The sequence below is a fragment of the Nanorana parkeri genome, unplaced genomic scaffold (genome assembly GCF_000935625.1).
Source record: "Nanorana parkeri isolate BGI_ZX_2015 unplaced genomic scaffold, ASM93562v1 scaffold802, whole genome shotgun sequence".
In the NCBI taxonomy this organism is placed as follows: Eukaryota; Metazoa; Chordata; class Amphibia; order Anura; family Dicroglossidae; genus Nanorana; species Nanorana parkeri.
In genome coordinates, this window is record NW_017307070.1 from 127809 (window position 1) to 143018 (window position 15210).

Genomic DNA, 15210 nt, shown 5'->3' on the forward strand with positions numbered 1-15210 from the left:
AGTTAGATTTGTGTGTTTATTTTGAATCCCTGTTTTTGTTTTCTGTATTTATCATTTCTTTAGACTCGTTAGTAATCCTGTCTGATATCAGCAAATCTCTCTCTGCTTTTATCTTTTGGTTTATAAAGTTCTCTGTGAATCCTCAGCGTGTATCTAAAGCCAAAACTTGCTTTGTGTTGGGTAGAGAAGGGAATTAATAAAACCCATCACAGTTTTTGGTCCTTGTCATACAGCATGTGTGACATTGGGGAGATCTCCCTCAACTTCCTGTCCTGTGGCCACAACAGGAAGTCGGAGGATATCTCTGCCTGTGTCTACATCACTACACAACTGCGTTATACACTGAGAGGCCAGATTATTATGACCCCCATCAGTACTTCGTTGGGCCGCCTGGTGACTCCACGAGATGATGAAAGGTGATGCGAGGAATCTGACACGGCACTGTTACCCTTCTGTTGTCTTGTACCAGTCTTGCCCCTCCCCCGTTCTGCCCTAACATTGACTAGTCGCTGACAGCCACAATTCGCACGTTCAGACCCAGATTTTCGGCTGACAGTCCGGTCTTTAAACATTTAACAATGAGCCGCTCCTGAACATTTAACGAATTCTGCTGTTTTGCTGATACTCGCTCCATGGCTCCGAGCGCCAACAATCATCCCGCGTAGCATTAGAGTGTAAGCTCCTCTGGTGCAGCAGATATTTCTGAAACTTGTAACGAATTAGAATTTTCTTTTCTCTCTCTGAGTTTATTTTTTGCTGGTGGGCGGTTGTCCTTTTATCCTCAGCGTAGGCCGGACATTCCTGATAAATGCGTCTTATACACGTGTTGGAAACTCTTCAGTTGCATATTTCATATTAATAAGACTATAAAGTTGCATCATCCTGGTACTCGGGGTGACCGGTTTCCATCCAGAATGCAGAAGAATCCCACCGCACTCCTTACTGGTATGTCCATTGTGGTGGGTGGTGTGGTGACTGCGGATGGCGCCGCTTCAACTCCATATAGTAAAGTATGTCACCAGCACACCGCGGTTCAATCTTCAAGCGCTGATCGTTTTATTGATGCGCACACATCTTGTCACATTGCAACGTTTCGGGGCCACTCGGGGTCCCTTCATCAGGCATGATCACCGCTTTACGATTGAACCACGGTGTGCCGGCGACGGACTTTACTATTTAGGTTTCCATCCAGAACACGTATCTATTATTGTGTGTGACTAATCGAAGTGTTTTCTCCACAGGGCAGCTGAGGGGAGCAGGAAAGCTCGCCCCACTGCCGCCATGAAGACGTTCGAACAGTCAGAGAAATCGAAGAAGACGGTGAAGTCCATGATTGAGAAGCCGGGGGACAAGACCAAGGAGAACAACAAAAAAAACAAGGCTTCCAGGAAGGAGAGTGAGTGGAGGGCGTGCAATGCTCCGTATAGTATCGTCTCTGTATAGGCAGCGCTTCCCTGTGTGTGCGGTATGTGTCTTTGGGGCCCAGCACCGAACCCAAACCACTCCTATTAAAGGAGAACTATGAGGCGAGTGATTTTCACTCACCTCATAGTTCTAGCCGACCTGTGACAATGAGACTGTCACCGGTTGTCTCAGTTGATCGGGAGGTGAGCGAACACATACCGGCGTTCCCTCACTTCTCGATCTATCTGTCACTGTTACTCACCGCTCCCTGCAGGGATCCCCCCCCCGTCCGATCCTCCGGGACTGAGATCTTCTAAAAGATCTCTTTAGAAACGATCTGTTGTAGATCTTCAGATTGCAAAATTTCAGGCCATTTAATTAATTAATTTCCTAATTTATTCCACGGGCGCAATTAGCTAGAGGGGGGATACAGTCTTAGGGGAGGGGGTTGGGCGGTCCCTGATCTGTGTTCAGCTTTAAAGGAGGACTATGGGGTCAGGGCTTTTCCCCATAGTTCTCAGGGTAACCCTAGGCTCAGTATACCGCGAGCTGTAGCACACTATATACTGAGACGCCGCGGCTGAAGCAGATCCCGACAATTGTGCCGGGATCCGCCCAGCTGCTTGACTGACAGCTGGTTCTGCCTATCTAGAGGCAGAGCCAGCTGTACCCTTCCCCGTCCGTTCCGCCAGTCAGCGATGTGAGAGGGGAATCCAGCCCCTCCCCTGTCACGGCAGAGAGCTGTGACAGGATCGAGAGGTGAGCGAACGCCGGTATGTGTTCGCTCACCTCCCGATCTATTGAGCCGACCTGTGACAGTCTCATTGTCACAGGTCGGCTAGAACTATGAGGTGAGTGAAAAGCACCCCCCCCCTCATAGTTCTCCTTTTAAACTGATACTTCATCTTTGACATATATGATGGATGTTTTTAGATCAGTAGGTTGTGGGGACAGAAGGGTGAGCAGGCCTGCCTAGAGTTCTCTATGCTGCCCATGGACCCAGGAGTGCCGGTCCAGCATGGAGTTAAAATGCCACCAGTAGCTCTGTATCTGCCCAGGGCCTCCTTCCAATGGGATGGGCACAGTACAGCTTTAGGGGTGTCCAATTAAAAAGGCCAGGCCGCCCTATTATTAGCTCGACTGCTCCGCTCCAGGTACGTCTCTCCAGCCCACTCAGCCACGAATGGCGTCTCTCAAACACTTTAACGATGGTGGTGTTTTTTTTTTAGATTGGTCAGATTGGCAAGATGTCAGTGTGATGACATGGTAATCAGTTTTATGAGTTCAATGTGTGTTGGGTTATGTTTAAGAGCGTTAGGCTGTGTAACCTAGCAAAAAAACGAATGTTAAAGCGCACTACTGTGAGAAGGACACACTCCGGAAAAGTGAATGTTAAAGAATGGTGTGCTGTGCTCCTCCAATGCAGGGAGAGGAACCCTGTAGATCACAAACCAATAAAGAACAAAGGGCTGAGGAGCGCAACTACCTGGTGATGAACTTGCAATAACGGTGAACGGATGCAGGCACACGTATCCTGGCTGGCCAGGCCTGCCGAGTACGTGTCCTGCCTGGCCAGCCGGGTACGTGTGCCTGCATCCGTTCACCGCAACTACGGTTCAGGGGTCATCCGTCCTTCACTTGTCACCACTAGAAACGGCAGACCCCTGGCGCCCATCTACGCGGGACATCCAGATATATTGATTGACACACCCCAACTGTAAGTAAGTTACCACTTACATAAGTGTATATTGTCATCACCAGGTAGTTGCGCTCCTCAGCCCTATGTTCTTTATATGCTGTGTAACCTGTTTATTAAAAGACTGTCAGCACCATCCCTTGTTATCTCCCTTTGTACTCTGAAGGAGCTCGGGACAATGACATTCTGGCCAGGCTCCTGCTACGGCTGTCTGGAGCTCCTCTTTAGCAGGTGGGACCCTGTGGTGTTGTGCAGACAGAATGTTCAGGGAGGGGAAGGGGGATGTGATGGGATTATAGTTTTCTCTGATCACTTTCTGTATAAAAGGCTGCACAGTTGCTCAATAAATCCGAGTTTGTTTCACCCTACACTCGGGTCTCGACTAGTGACTGGGGAAACTGGGAGCTAAAGATCAGCGGGTTGCAATATCTCCTGAGCAAGGAAGAATACAGCGGCGGACATACTCATCCTGAGTACCGGGGGTCCGTCACAATCAGTATAATGATTGTCAGACCCGCAGTAGATGGGACCTTCCTGTCATCCATTACTGTGTCATGCTGAGCTTCTCTCTCTCTCTCCAGATACTGCACCAGATACAGCACCAGAAGTCATCTCTCCACCTAATAAAGGAGGTAAAGCCAGTACCCCGCAAGTCCCTGCGGAGAAGGAGGAACTGACCTCGGATGAAGCCATGCAGCGGAAGCGAGAGGCGTTCTTTAAGAAGATGATGAAAGGGGGAGATAAAGCCAGGTGAGGGAACGTGACAATCTGCTCTATAGCTGCGGCTGACCTGCAAATGTCACATAAAGGTCAACTGGAAATCAAATTTCACCTGAACCACACGAGGGTTCTAGTGCTGCGGTCTGGTCTAGACATTTCATGTTTTCTGTGTGTTTTACATTCTGGAACACCTTTCTTTTCTGTGCAGTCAGGAGAAGCACCCTTAAAATGTTTGTCTATGAGCCGCCTCTCATTGCCCCATCAATCTGTCTGATGACGTACCTCAGCAAAGCTTCAGAATGACCTCGTTTCTGATCTACATAAGACCGCGCAAAGCTCTTGTCTGTTTTTTTTTTTTTTAAATCCGTGTTTATTGAACAAAATGACAAGCAGACATTTGCATGTAGCACAAAAGAATAAGGACCGCACGCAGGCAGTCTACTGATTCACATTTGTAATGTATGAGCATACATGTCATTAAAGTTAGCAAATTCTTAAAACGAGTCAAACTTCACTGAGGCTCAGCGGTACAGCAACATAAATCGGTCCTGGTGAAAATAACATATCAGTCACTGGCTGAAACCGTACACATCATATTTCGGATGCGCATCTAGGTCACCTTATTGCATCAAGTGGTAATGCTTTGGGCTGTGCCCACCCGTCTTAGCTCCCTTCCATGTGGCATGGTAACCAGACAAGCGGACCCAGGATGGGCACTGTGGCCCTAGCATCATAGCATTTCGATTGTAGAGATGTATGCATTCTAAGGGTAAGGTGAATGAGGCAAGTACCCCGAGGGGCAAAGCAGTAAAGCTCTTGTCTGTTAGAGGTCCTTGGAACATATTATGTCGTATGTACGAGTCCAGAGCTGACTTCATTTTCTTTTCTTGCAGCAAATCCCCAAAGCCTGAGTCTCAAAAAGAAAAGGAAAAGGGGAAGAAGCCCCGAGTGTGGGTAGGTGGGCATGTGAATGCCAAAGAATTAGATTTCAGCAAACCCTCCATCAATGGCAACACCGAGGAGCTGGTGGTCCTGGATGAAGACCTGTTGGCTCTGGTAAGTGTGTGTGTGTGTGTGTGTGTGTGTGTGTATGTCTGTATGTGTGCATTGTAGCTGTGGCAGAGAATTGAGATGTTGGTGGAACGCATTGACCGGAGCACTCAATCGCCTTCCTTCAAAGCAGATTACACTTCAGTGGGTGCTGTATACAGACATCGGAGTAAAGAAATCTGGATAGGTTTTTCCATGGCAGCCAATCGCATTGCTAGATTCACTTGAAAGATAAGACCTAATTGGCTGCTCTGGCAGCTGCTCCACATATGCTTCTGTTTTATTAATCAGCCCTGATTTGTTTTCTTTATCGTCCATTGAGGGGCACAGGAATTCAGTAACAGTCAGGTTACGCTGCCACTACAGGAGATTGGGACCCTGGCAAACCAAAAAAGCTGTACGCCAGCCCCTCTTCTACCTAGCATGTCCCCGGTTTGATTCCCGGCCAGGTCACTGGGTCAGAGGGATCAAAAAGTCCAAACGAGAAGACCAACCAGTCAAAATGAGAAGGCCTTTACTTCTAACCCGAGAACACAAGGAAAGCGGCATAGTGATTAGCGCTTCTGCCTTGCAGCACTGTGGGCACCCAGAAGAACCTTTTTCTGCCTGAACTCCTGGGTTCAAGGAGAAACTTCCTGTGTCAGTTGACCTTTCCGAGCCCTGGGGGAGCCTTGTTCTGCCACCAACACCTCCCAGCCCCCGAGGGAACCTTCCTCCACTGACAGACCTCCCGATCCACGGGGAACCTTCATTTGTCAGGTGACCTCCCGAGCTTCAGGCCGACGTCCTCTTGTTGGGTCCCCTATCTGCCCCTGGGAACTGTTCTCCATTGGGCACCCTCCCCAGTCCCCGGGTAACCTTCTTCACCCCTCAGCTGTGTTAATGAAAACTGAATCCTAAATAACTGAATCCTAAATAATATAGCGGATCTTCTTTTGTGAGATGACAAGAAAGCGAGCTAAGCAGGATCAGTTTGCAGTAATAAGAGTGATGTGAACAGATACAATACAGAACAGCTGACAACCTCATTGGTTGCTCTCTGCATGGAATAGATTTAATTTTCCAATGAAATGTGCATGTCCTTCCAGAGGTCAGGCCGGATGGTGGGGAACCTCCCAGATGTGGAGTGCGAAAGCAGTGAGGAGGAGGAAGAAGAGGAGGAGGAAGAAGAAGAAGAGGAGGACGTTCCTGCCGTTAGAACCAGCACTACAGCTCCAGCCAAGCCCAGGTACTGAGGGAGAGGTTGGGTGACCTCTCCTACCAGCGTGACACTGGGTGACCTCTCCTACCTGCGTGACACTGGGTGACCTCTCCTACCAGCGTGACACTGGGTGACCTCTCCTACCAGCGTGACACTGGGTGACCTCTCCTACCAGCGTGACACTGGGTGACCTCTCCTACCAGCGTGACACTGGGTGACCTCTCCTACCTGCGTGACACTGGGTGACCTCTCCTACCAGCGTGACACTGGGTGACCTCTCCTACCAGCTTGACACTGGGTGACCTCTCCTACCAGCGTGACACTCGGTGACCTCTCCTACCAGCGTGACACTGGGTGACCTCTCCTACCAGCGTGACACTGGGTGACCTCTACTACCAGCGTGACACTGGGTGACCTCTACTACCAGCGTGACACTGGGTGATGTTGGGTGACCTCTATTTCTCTTTCCCCCTAGCACCAAGAAGAGCAGCTTTGGTGGAATGTTTGGGATGCTGAAAGGCCTGGTGGGGGCCAAGAGCCTGAGTCTGGATGACATGGAGCCTGTTCTGGAGAAGATGAAGGATCATCTCATAGGTGTGTGACACAGACATGGCAGTAAAATGTATATATTGCTCTTCTGGTCCTAGACTGATTGCTTTAGGCTTCCATACATATTAAACAATATCTAAAGCTGTCTGTGTGGCCGCTTGGGAAGACGTACCCTCTCTATTTGTCCTGGTGATCTTTGTCACTGGATTTGAATGAGAAATCCTAATGTTTAGAGTAGTCACAGGACAAGGAGTTGAGAGAAAACCTTAGAATTGTTCAGTGGCTCCTGCAGAACTACCACAGGATCCTCTGGCAAAAAGCAAGTGACCAGTGCCTTGTTGGCCACATGCCCGGGCAATGGAATGCTGTCATGAGGGAGTATAAACGAGGTGCTTAATGCGACTTATCAGTAGGTCACAGTCCAAGAACCCATCGCACTCAAAACCGCTGTTCCTTATAAGACGGGTGCTGCGGCAGTCAACGGACGGCAACCGTCTATAATCACAGAATAACATAGACACCGGCACGCCAAGTAATGAATCAATGGCGTCTGTTTATAGCACAATGCGTCAAAAAGCAACATTTCGGGGTCTCCCAGGATCCCCTTCATCATGTAAAAATGATTTTGCCTGATGAAGGGGATCCTGTGAGACGCCATTGATTCGTTACTTGGAGTGCCGGCGTTATCAGTAGGTCAGTCACATTCATACAGGGTGCAATGGCTTAAGTGAATATGCTCCCGAGAAAAACAGGGTACCCCTAATGAAGGGACCCAGCGTTGAAGATTCTTATGTACAAAGTCTCTAAGGAGAGCGCCAAACCAAAAATCTAGGAAGTGAAAATATTGGTATTAGTTCATAACAATAAAGCATAATACATCCCACGTGTGCAGGGTGATCCAAAGGTCTTTAAAGGAGAACTATGAGGTGAGTGCTTTTCGGCTCAGTAGATCGGGAAGTGAGCGAACACATACCGGCGTTCGCTCACCTCTCTATCCTGTCACGGCTCTCTGCCGTGACGGGGGAGGGGCTGGATTCCCCTCTCCCCGCTCCGCCAGCGCTGACTGGCGGATCGGACGGGCGATGGGGCGGGTACAGCTGGCTCTGCCTCTAGATAGGCAGAGCCAGCTGTCACTCACGCAGCTGGGCGGATCCAGACATAATTGTCGGGATCCACTTCAGCTGCGGCGGTCTCAGTATACCGCGAGCTGTAGCTCCCTATATACTGAGCTTAGGATGAGGGGAGGACGCTAGTTTGTGTCCTACCGTTACCCTAAGGAGAACTATGGGGAAAAGCCCTGACCCCATAGTTCTCCCTTTTAAACTGAGACAGAAATGGTTGTAAACATGAATTCCTATATTGCTTCAATTCATATATAAAATACACAACTAAACTCCTGAACAGAAAACTATCTATTAGGGTATTAGGGATGCACCGATACCAAGTACCGGACTCGGCACAAGTACAGATACTTTTCCAGCTCCAGGACTAGACTAGAGAACAATGTAAAAGTTAGGAGGCCGCTGTCATTTGTAGGGAGCACACGGAGCTCCCGGGATTTGTACATCTCTGTTTTAACCCCTTCATGACTGAGCTAGTTTTCAGGTTCTGTTCATAAATGACTGACACATTTTTTACATTTTTGCTGTGTGATTCTTCCACAACAGTAATATACTTTCTAAATAAAAGTACCCACACATATTATATATAGTTTTTTAGAGGACAGATAGGGCTATATAATTATATCACATATGTGTACCTAGCCCCTCACTTAGTTTGAATAAAATAAAAAAAAATGAGGAAAAAAACTAGAAGAAAACACTTTTTTCACAAGTTTTGATTATTATTTTTTTTTTTTAGAATTTTTTTATATTAATTATAGTATAAAAAATATATTTATATATAATTTATATTTTCCTTATTTTGTTTTACACTTTATTTTTATTTTTTTATACTTTGTAAATTTTTTCTTGTCAGTTTATATCAAGCAATCACTATGACAGCTTGTTAACTTTTTTATTTTATGTTTGGCTATTAGGCTGATCCAAACTTAGGAACAGCTAATAATAACCTTAGAGACTGATCCTGACTTTAGTCAGATTCAGATCTCACTAAAAGCTCTTTGATCGTGCCTAGACGATCAGAACTGATACATTTCATTCAACATATATACATTGTATCCTTTCAGTGAAATGTATCCAAACATCGGGCTCTCGAGCTGTCAAAACAAATAACAAAGAGGTGAGGTGAGTCACTGCTGCCTCTCTGCTATTTTGAGCTGTCAAATACGGGATCGCAAATTGCGGTCCTCTATTTGCATGTAACGGCTTCATTCTTTCATTAATTAATGCCTCAATACTGAGACATTAATGAATGACTGTTAAATGCTGAGAATCAGCAAATACCAGCATTACAAAGCCTGATATAACTCGTCACGTACAGTGTACGTGGCCAGTCATATAGGCACAAAGTGACAAGACGTACACTGTACGTCTCCCGTCACAAAGGGGTTAAAGAGTACTATGGAGTCAGTGTTTTCCCCCTATAGTTCTCCTAAGGGTTACGTGAAGACATATACTAACATCCTCCCGTCACCCAAAACTCAGTATATCGTGGGCTACAGCTCGCTGTATACTGAGACCACCACAGACGGGACGGATCCCGACAATGCTGTCGAGATCTACCCAGCTGCGTGAGTGGCAGCTGGCTCTGCCTATCTAGAGGCAGAGCCAGCTGTACCCGCCCCCTCCCCCGTCCGATCCGCCAGTCAGCGCTGGCAGATCGGAGTGGGGAAGAGGGAATCACTGTGGGGAGCCGTGACTGACAGTCACCACCCTCTGCAGGGACATGATCGAGAATTGTGTAAGTGACGGTATGTGTTCGCTCACCTCCCGATCTATTGAGCCGACCTGTGACAGTCTCATTGTCACAGATCGGCTCGAACTATGAGGATGAGAGGTAATCACTCCCTCATAGTTCTCCCTTTTTTAATGTATGATTTTGTTTTTATAAACATATAGGGATGATATAAGAAGATAAGGGATGCACCGATACCATTTTTACAAGTACTGCTACTCGTCCAAGTCCTCACAGATACAAGTACTGATACATTCCAAGTCCTCACATATACAGGTACTGATACATTCCAAGTACTCACAGATACAAGAACTGATACATTCCAAGTCCTCACATATACAGGTACTGATACATTCCAAGAACTCACAGATACAAGAACTGATACATTCCAAGTCCTCACAGATACAAGTACTGATACATTCCAAGTCCTCACATATACAGGTACTGATACATTTTTGTTTAGTGTCATGTGCAACCCTGGTAGTTCTCATGAAAATGCCAAACGTATCGGCGCATCCCTGCTATGTATTGTAACAGATTGTACATTATATCAGATTGTACATTATATAACAGAAGCGGATCTCAATAAAAATAAGATTGGACATGGCGGTTTAAAGTGTCAAACGCATCGGAGGCACACAGCATGCGTTTCTGATCCTTCCGTATTTCCCCCGCAGCCAAGAATGTGGCGGCCGATATCGCGTTGCGGCTCTGCGACTCGGTGGCGAAGAGACTGGAAGGAAAAGTGATGGGAACTTTCTCCAGTAAGTGTCAAGTTCCTCTAAGGTTTTTGTTCGGTGGTGGTGACGGAACTGATTCGGGAGGTTCCAGGTATGCATGTAGCATAGTATGTTGTAATGCAATGCTAATAGTTACACCCCAACCCCACCCCACCCAAACCTGTATGGTGTGGGACGGGTGCATATTTACCAGTCTGTATAGTGAAAGCTGAATTCTAATAAAACTGCTAAATACGGAGATGAGATACACATACAAGAGAGCTGTGATTCCTGACAAAGGATTTGTGTTTTAATCCATGCAGTCCTGGGATTTGCACAGCTCTGCAGGGCTCCAGACCTGATTTTTCTGTTCCGCAGTAACACTCACAGGAGAAGCAGCTGACTGATGAGCTCATCTCCCTGTTTCTCTGCTCTCTTCTCCTAATCAGCATGTTCCTTTTGTTAGCACATGAGCGCTGCAGCACAACTGATTGGCTCCTTGTGCTGCTTCACCTTACCCCAGCTTGAGCTCTGCTGTGCAGGGTACTGTTCAGGTACTTGTACTGTTTTTATATAAACGAATGATGTGTTAATAAATATAGAGGTACATGAATTTGTGGGGGAGTTCTGCCTTGAGCAGTATTTTCCGTGTCACCCGCTGTTAACGCCCCCCCCCTGTAGCTGACCCGTGACGTGTTTCTTCCGTGTCTGTAGCTGTGACCTCGGCTGTCAAGCAGGCCTTGCAGGAGTCCCTGGTGCAGATCTTGCAGCCAAAGCGACGCGTGGACGTCCTGCGCGACGTGATGGAGTCCCAGCGCCTGCGCCGCCCTTACGTCATCACTTTCTGCGGGGTGAACGGAGTGGGGAAATCCACCAACCTGGCCAAAGTAAGTGTATGGGAGCGGCAGCCGGTGGCGTGCGTACGCTGGATGTTGCTGATGAATGATGATGGACCGTGCAGCGGGTATCGCCTGATCCTTATTGGAGGTAGTTGTTTCCCCCCTTTGACATCTTCCCCTCCCCCGCAGATCTCCTTCTGGCTGATTGAGAACGGTTTTAGCGTGCTCATAGCAGCTTGTGACACATTCCGAGCCGGGGCGGTGGAGCAACTGCGCACACACACCAGACGCCTTAATTCTTTGCACCCTCCCGAGGAGCACAGCGGGCGCACCATGGTGCAGCTCTACGAGAAGGGATACGGCAAAGACGCGGCCGGCATCGCCATGGAGTCCATATCTTACGGTAAGCTGAGCGCGGCGCCCTACTGACGTTCTGACATATTAAAGTGAGATTCTGATAATGATTGTCGAAATATTGATTACGCGGCTCCATTTTGGCTGTGCGCGCTCTTGTATTATCTATTACACTGAAGGTCCGGCCGCTAATAGAAAGAATGGGGCCCCCATACAGCATACCAGACGGGCCCCCTTTCCCTGTACTGTGTGATGTGCAGGATCTGGAAACACAAAACAGGAGATTAGCCTGCGATGTCCAGGCGAGGGTGATGTCACCATCCTTCATCTTGTGAACGGCCCGAATCTCATGAGAAGAGGATCCTGCGCCGCGCTGCAGTGTCTGCGCACAAGATTTGGGCTATATGGTGCTCCTGGGATCTCGCTGGCAGGATGATCACATCACCCCTATCCCCCCCCGCACTACAGAAGTCCATGCAGCGTGTCAGCAATGGGGAAGAGACTTAAATGTCAGTGCAAATCCAAATGCCACGCAGGGTCCCCTTCATCAGGCTCAGAGTAAACAACATATATTTACTCTAAACCTGATGGAGGGGACCCTGCGTGGCCCCGAAAGCGCTTGATGACACTCGATGAGCGATGACTGACATCAACAAATGGATTTGCACTGACGTTTAAGTCTCCGTTGCGCTGGTGACGTTTCTACACAAGACTATGCTGAATGCGGCGCCATCCGCAGTCATTGCGAGCACCCACAAATACGTATGGGGGTTCCGGTAAGGTGTGCTACAGGCCCTTGGACGATTAGCAATAGGGAAGGGACCCACACTAAATACGCAGACCTTGCTTGGTGTCCATCGTCTGTTTTCAGTGAATAAACCCCAATGACCCGTGCAATCACTGAGCAGGAAGCAGAAGCTGCATATGTAATAAACTGATAGACATCATATGGCCGGAGGTTTGTGGACATCTGACCATCACACCTAGCTATGTGGCCAGAAGTATGTGGACGCCCCCTCCAAATGATGGAGTTCAGGTGTCTCCAGTTCTGTTATTACTCCATCATACAAAGACATTGTAGACAATTGTGCTCTCCCCTCCTTGTGGTCACAGTTTGAAGACCCTTTTCTGTCCCACCATGACTGCCCCCTGTGTACAAAGCCAGCTCCATACAGACACGGTGTGACCAGCTTGGTCAAATACAATTAGCTTGTCATAAATACTTTTATCTAAAACAAATCCAAAACATATAAACCCCCCAAAACGTCCTACATTGCTGCATCGTCATACAGCGTCACTTCCAGGTTCGGTTCCAGGTTGCTGTCTAATCTCCACTACTCTGTTTACTTTCCTTTCCACCCTCTCAGCTCGGAATCAGAGCTTCGACGTGGTGCTGGTGGACACAGCGGGCCGCATGCAGGACAATGCACCTCTGATGACTGCGCTGGCCAAGCTGATCGCTGTCAATATGCCCGACCTCGTGCTGTTCGTGGGAGAATGGGGGGCTTGTAGTGACATCACGGCAGCTTAAAAATGTTTCTCAGGGTAATTCTGTGTGCGATTTACATTATTTTTGGCAATTTTTGTTTTGAGCATTGAAAACAGACGTTTATGATGGAAACTTTTTTTAATTTTCTAATCCCCTAAAGGTAAAATTCAACAAGGCATTGGCTGACCACTCTATGACCGAGAAGCCGCGGCTCATCGATGGCATCGTGCTCACCAAATTCGACACCATTGACGATAAGGTAGCTAAAACGTCATTGAATTTCGCTCCCATTTGTCTGAATGGTTTCCTCCGTGTGATGTCGGGGGTTCTGATTGGCCGTGCTTTTGTTCCCTTCTTCAGGTGGGAGCCGCCATCTCTATGACGTACATCACGGGGCAGCCCATTGTGTTTGTGGGCACCGGGCAGACTTACTGCGACCTGCGCAGCCTGAACGCCAAGGCCGTGGTGGCTGCGCTGATGAAGGCCTAACGGCTTCTCCTGCAGAGAATCTCGCCATTAGAGTGTTAAGAATTCCTTGGCCCCTCCTCCCCGCAGCGCTGCCATGTTAACGGTAAAGCGAGAAATCTTTCTGTCTCTGCTGAGCGACTCCCCTCCATCCGCCTGAACTGTGAGAGCAGTTCCTAGAAGCTGTCATGCAAGGACATGCAAACGTGCATCCTCTAGGCACCATTCACACTATGCTCTGCATTAACGACCCGGGTTGTTGTGCGTTAGGGGGGCCCACCTTAACGCATCCTAAAAAAGACAATTTTTTATGTTATTTATTATTTTTTAAACTTGCCCCACTGCAGCGTACAGCATTACAATGGGGTGCAGTGCGGGTAGTATCCCAGTTACTGTAGTTGTGTTCATAGCGGTTTAATCCCTCACTGTGCGTCACTGTATTGCATCAATGTGAATGGGCCCTACAAGTGCTTGCATGTCCTTGCTGCCAGAGGCTTGCTGTGCATGCTGGGACTTAGAGCTCCTGCATTGCTGATTGGTCATTAAAGGAGAACTATATGGTTAAGGCTTTTCCCCATAGTTCTCCTTAGGGTAACGGGAGGACACAAACTAGCGTCCTCCCGTCACCCTAGGCTCAGTATATAGGGAGCTACAGCTCGCGCAATTATGTCTATACCTATATAGAGGCAGAGCCAGCTGTACCCGCCCCCTCCCCCGTCCATTCCGCCAGTCAGCGTTGGCAGATCGGAGCGGGGAGTGGGGAATCCAGCCCCTCCCCTGTCATGGCAGAGAGCCGTGACAGTATGGAGAAGTGAGCGAACGCCGGTATGTGTTCCCTCACCTCCCGATCTACTGAGCCGACCTGTGACAGTCTCATTGTCACAGGTCGGCTAGAACTATGAGGCTGAGGGAAAAGCACGCCCCTCATAGTTCTCCTTTAAATTTTCCCCGGTCCAAGGAGCGTGCGCACATTTCCTGTTTTCATTGCTGGTGCTTGCAGTCCTCACGCCCGGTGATCGCCTCCTTAGAGAACCGCCATTAGTCTGTCTTCGGGGGGCGGGGGAGCTGTAATATTCCTGATAGAGCTGCCTTATGTTACTGAGAAAGAGGACGTTCAGCTTCTTCGCTCCTGTGCGGAATGATAATAAAGACCAACTTCAGGCACAATGTTTTTAGTTGATAGAGTGAAGGAGGGTTACAGCTTCTGTCAGTGTTTAATGCAATCTCTCCTATTAGGGGCGATTGCGTGTCACTTCCTGTCCTCTCTGAAACATGTCCCTGGACAGGAAGTGAAATCTCCTTCACAGGAGCATGGACAGCAACAGACTGTCCTGGAGAAATTGTCTCTCTTGCTGTACTGCGTCCCTCTGGGGGGATTTCACCTCTTACTGCAACAGGAACACAGAAATTGACAGAGGGTCTAACCCAGGGGGGGGTCTCAAACCTCTGGCCCTCCAGCTGTGGTGGAACTACAAATCCCATGAGGCATTGCAAGATTCTCCCAGCCACGACTCCCGACGCATCATGGGATTTGTAGTTTCACCACAGCTGGAGGGCCGGAGGTTTGAGACCCCGGGTCTAACCCTTTCCCTACGCTATCACATGGTTAGTCCCGGCCCGTGTTGTTGTATACTGAAAGCACTACCTATGGAAAGAGCCAGAAATGTGGCGTCTCCTCTATTAGCAAGCCATGGCTGGACAAGAACTCCAGGCAGAGGATGTGATATCACATGTTGCCAGCAGATGGCGCTGATTGTATATGCATCTTTATTTTGCTGCTACAGGAAACTGCAACCTCCCCCTTCCTCTCCCATCCTTTTAGGGCACCTGTCACCCTCCGGTCATTTTGTGGGCTAGTAGGATGAAGG

At 48.4% G+C, this 15210-nt stretch overlaps 1 protein-coding gene across 1 annotated transcript in view; it reads left to right on the plus strand.

Annotated features, from left to right (window-relative positions):
- SRPRA (SRP receptor alpha subunit) overlaps window positions 1-13555 on the plus strand; it is a 16380-nt gene extending 2825 nt beyond the window's left edge. Inside the window, exons 4-14 of the mRNA XM_018564977.1 lie at window positions 1229-1396; window positions 3694-3850; window positions 4714-4876; window positions 5959-6098; window positions 6547-6665; window positions 10154-10240; window positions 10910-11082; window positions 11224-11437; window positions 12756-12910; window positions 13038-13136; window positions 13238-13555. Coding sequence (XP_018420479.1) covers window positions 1229-1396; window positions 3694-3850; window positions 4714-4876; window positions 5959-6098; window positions 6547-6665; window positions 10154-10240; window positions 10910-11082; window positions 11224-11437; window positions 12756-12910; window positions 13038-13136; window positions 13238-13366 — 1604 coding nt within the window. The 3' untranslated portion in view covers window positions 13367-13555. The remainder of the gene's footprint in view (window positions 1-1228; window positions 1397-3693; window positions 3851-4713; window positions 4877-5958; window positions 6099-6546; window positions 6666-10153; window positions 10241-10909; window positions 11083-11223; window positions 11438-12755; window positions 12911-13037; window positions 13137-13237) is intronic.
- Window positions 13556-15210: the final 1655 nt, after the last annotated feature.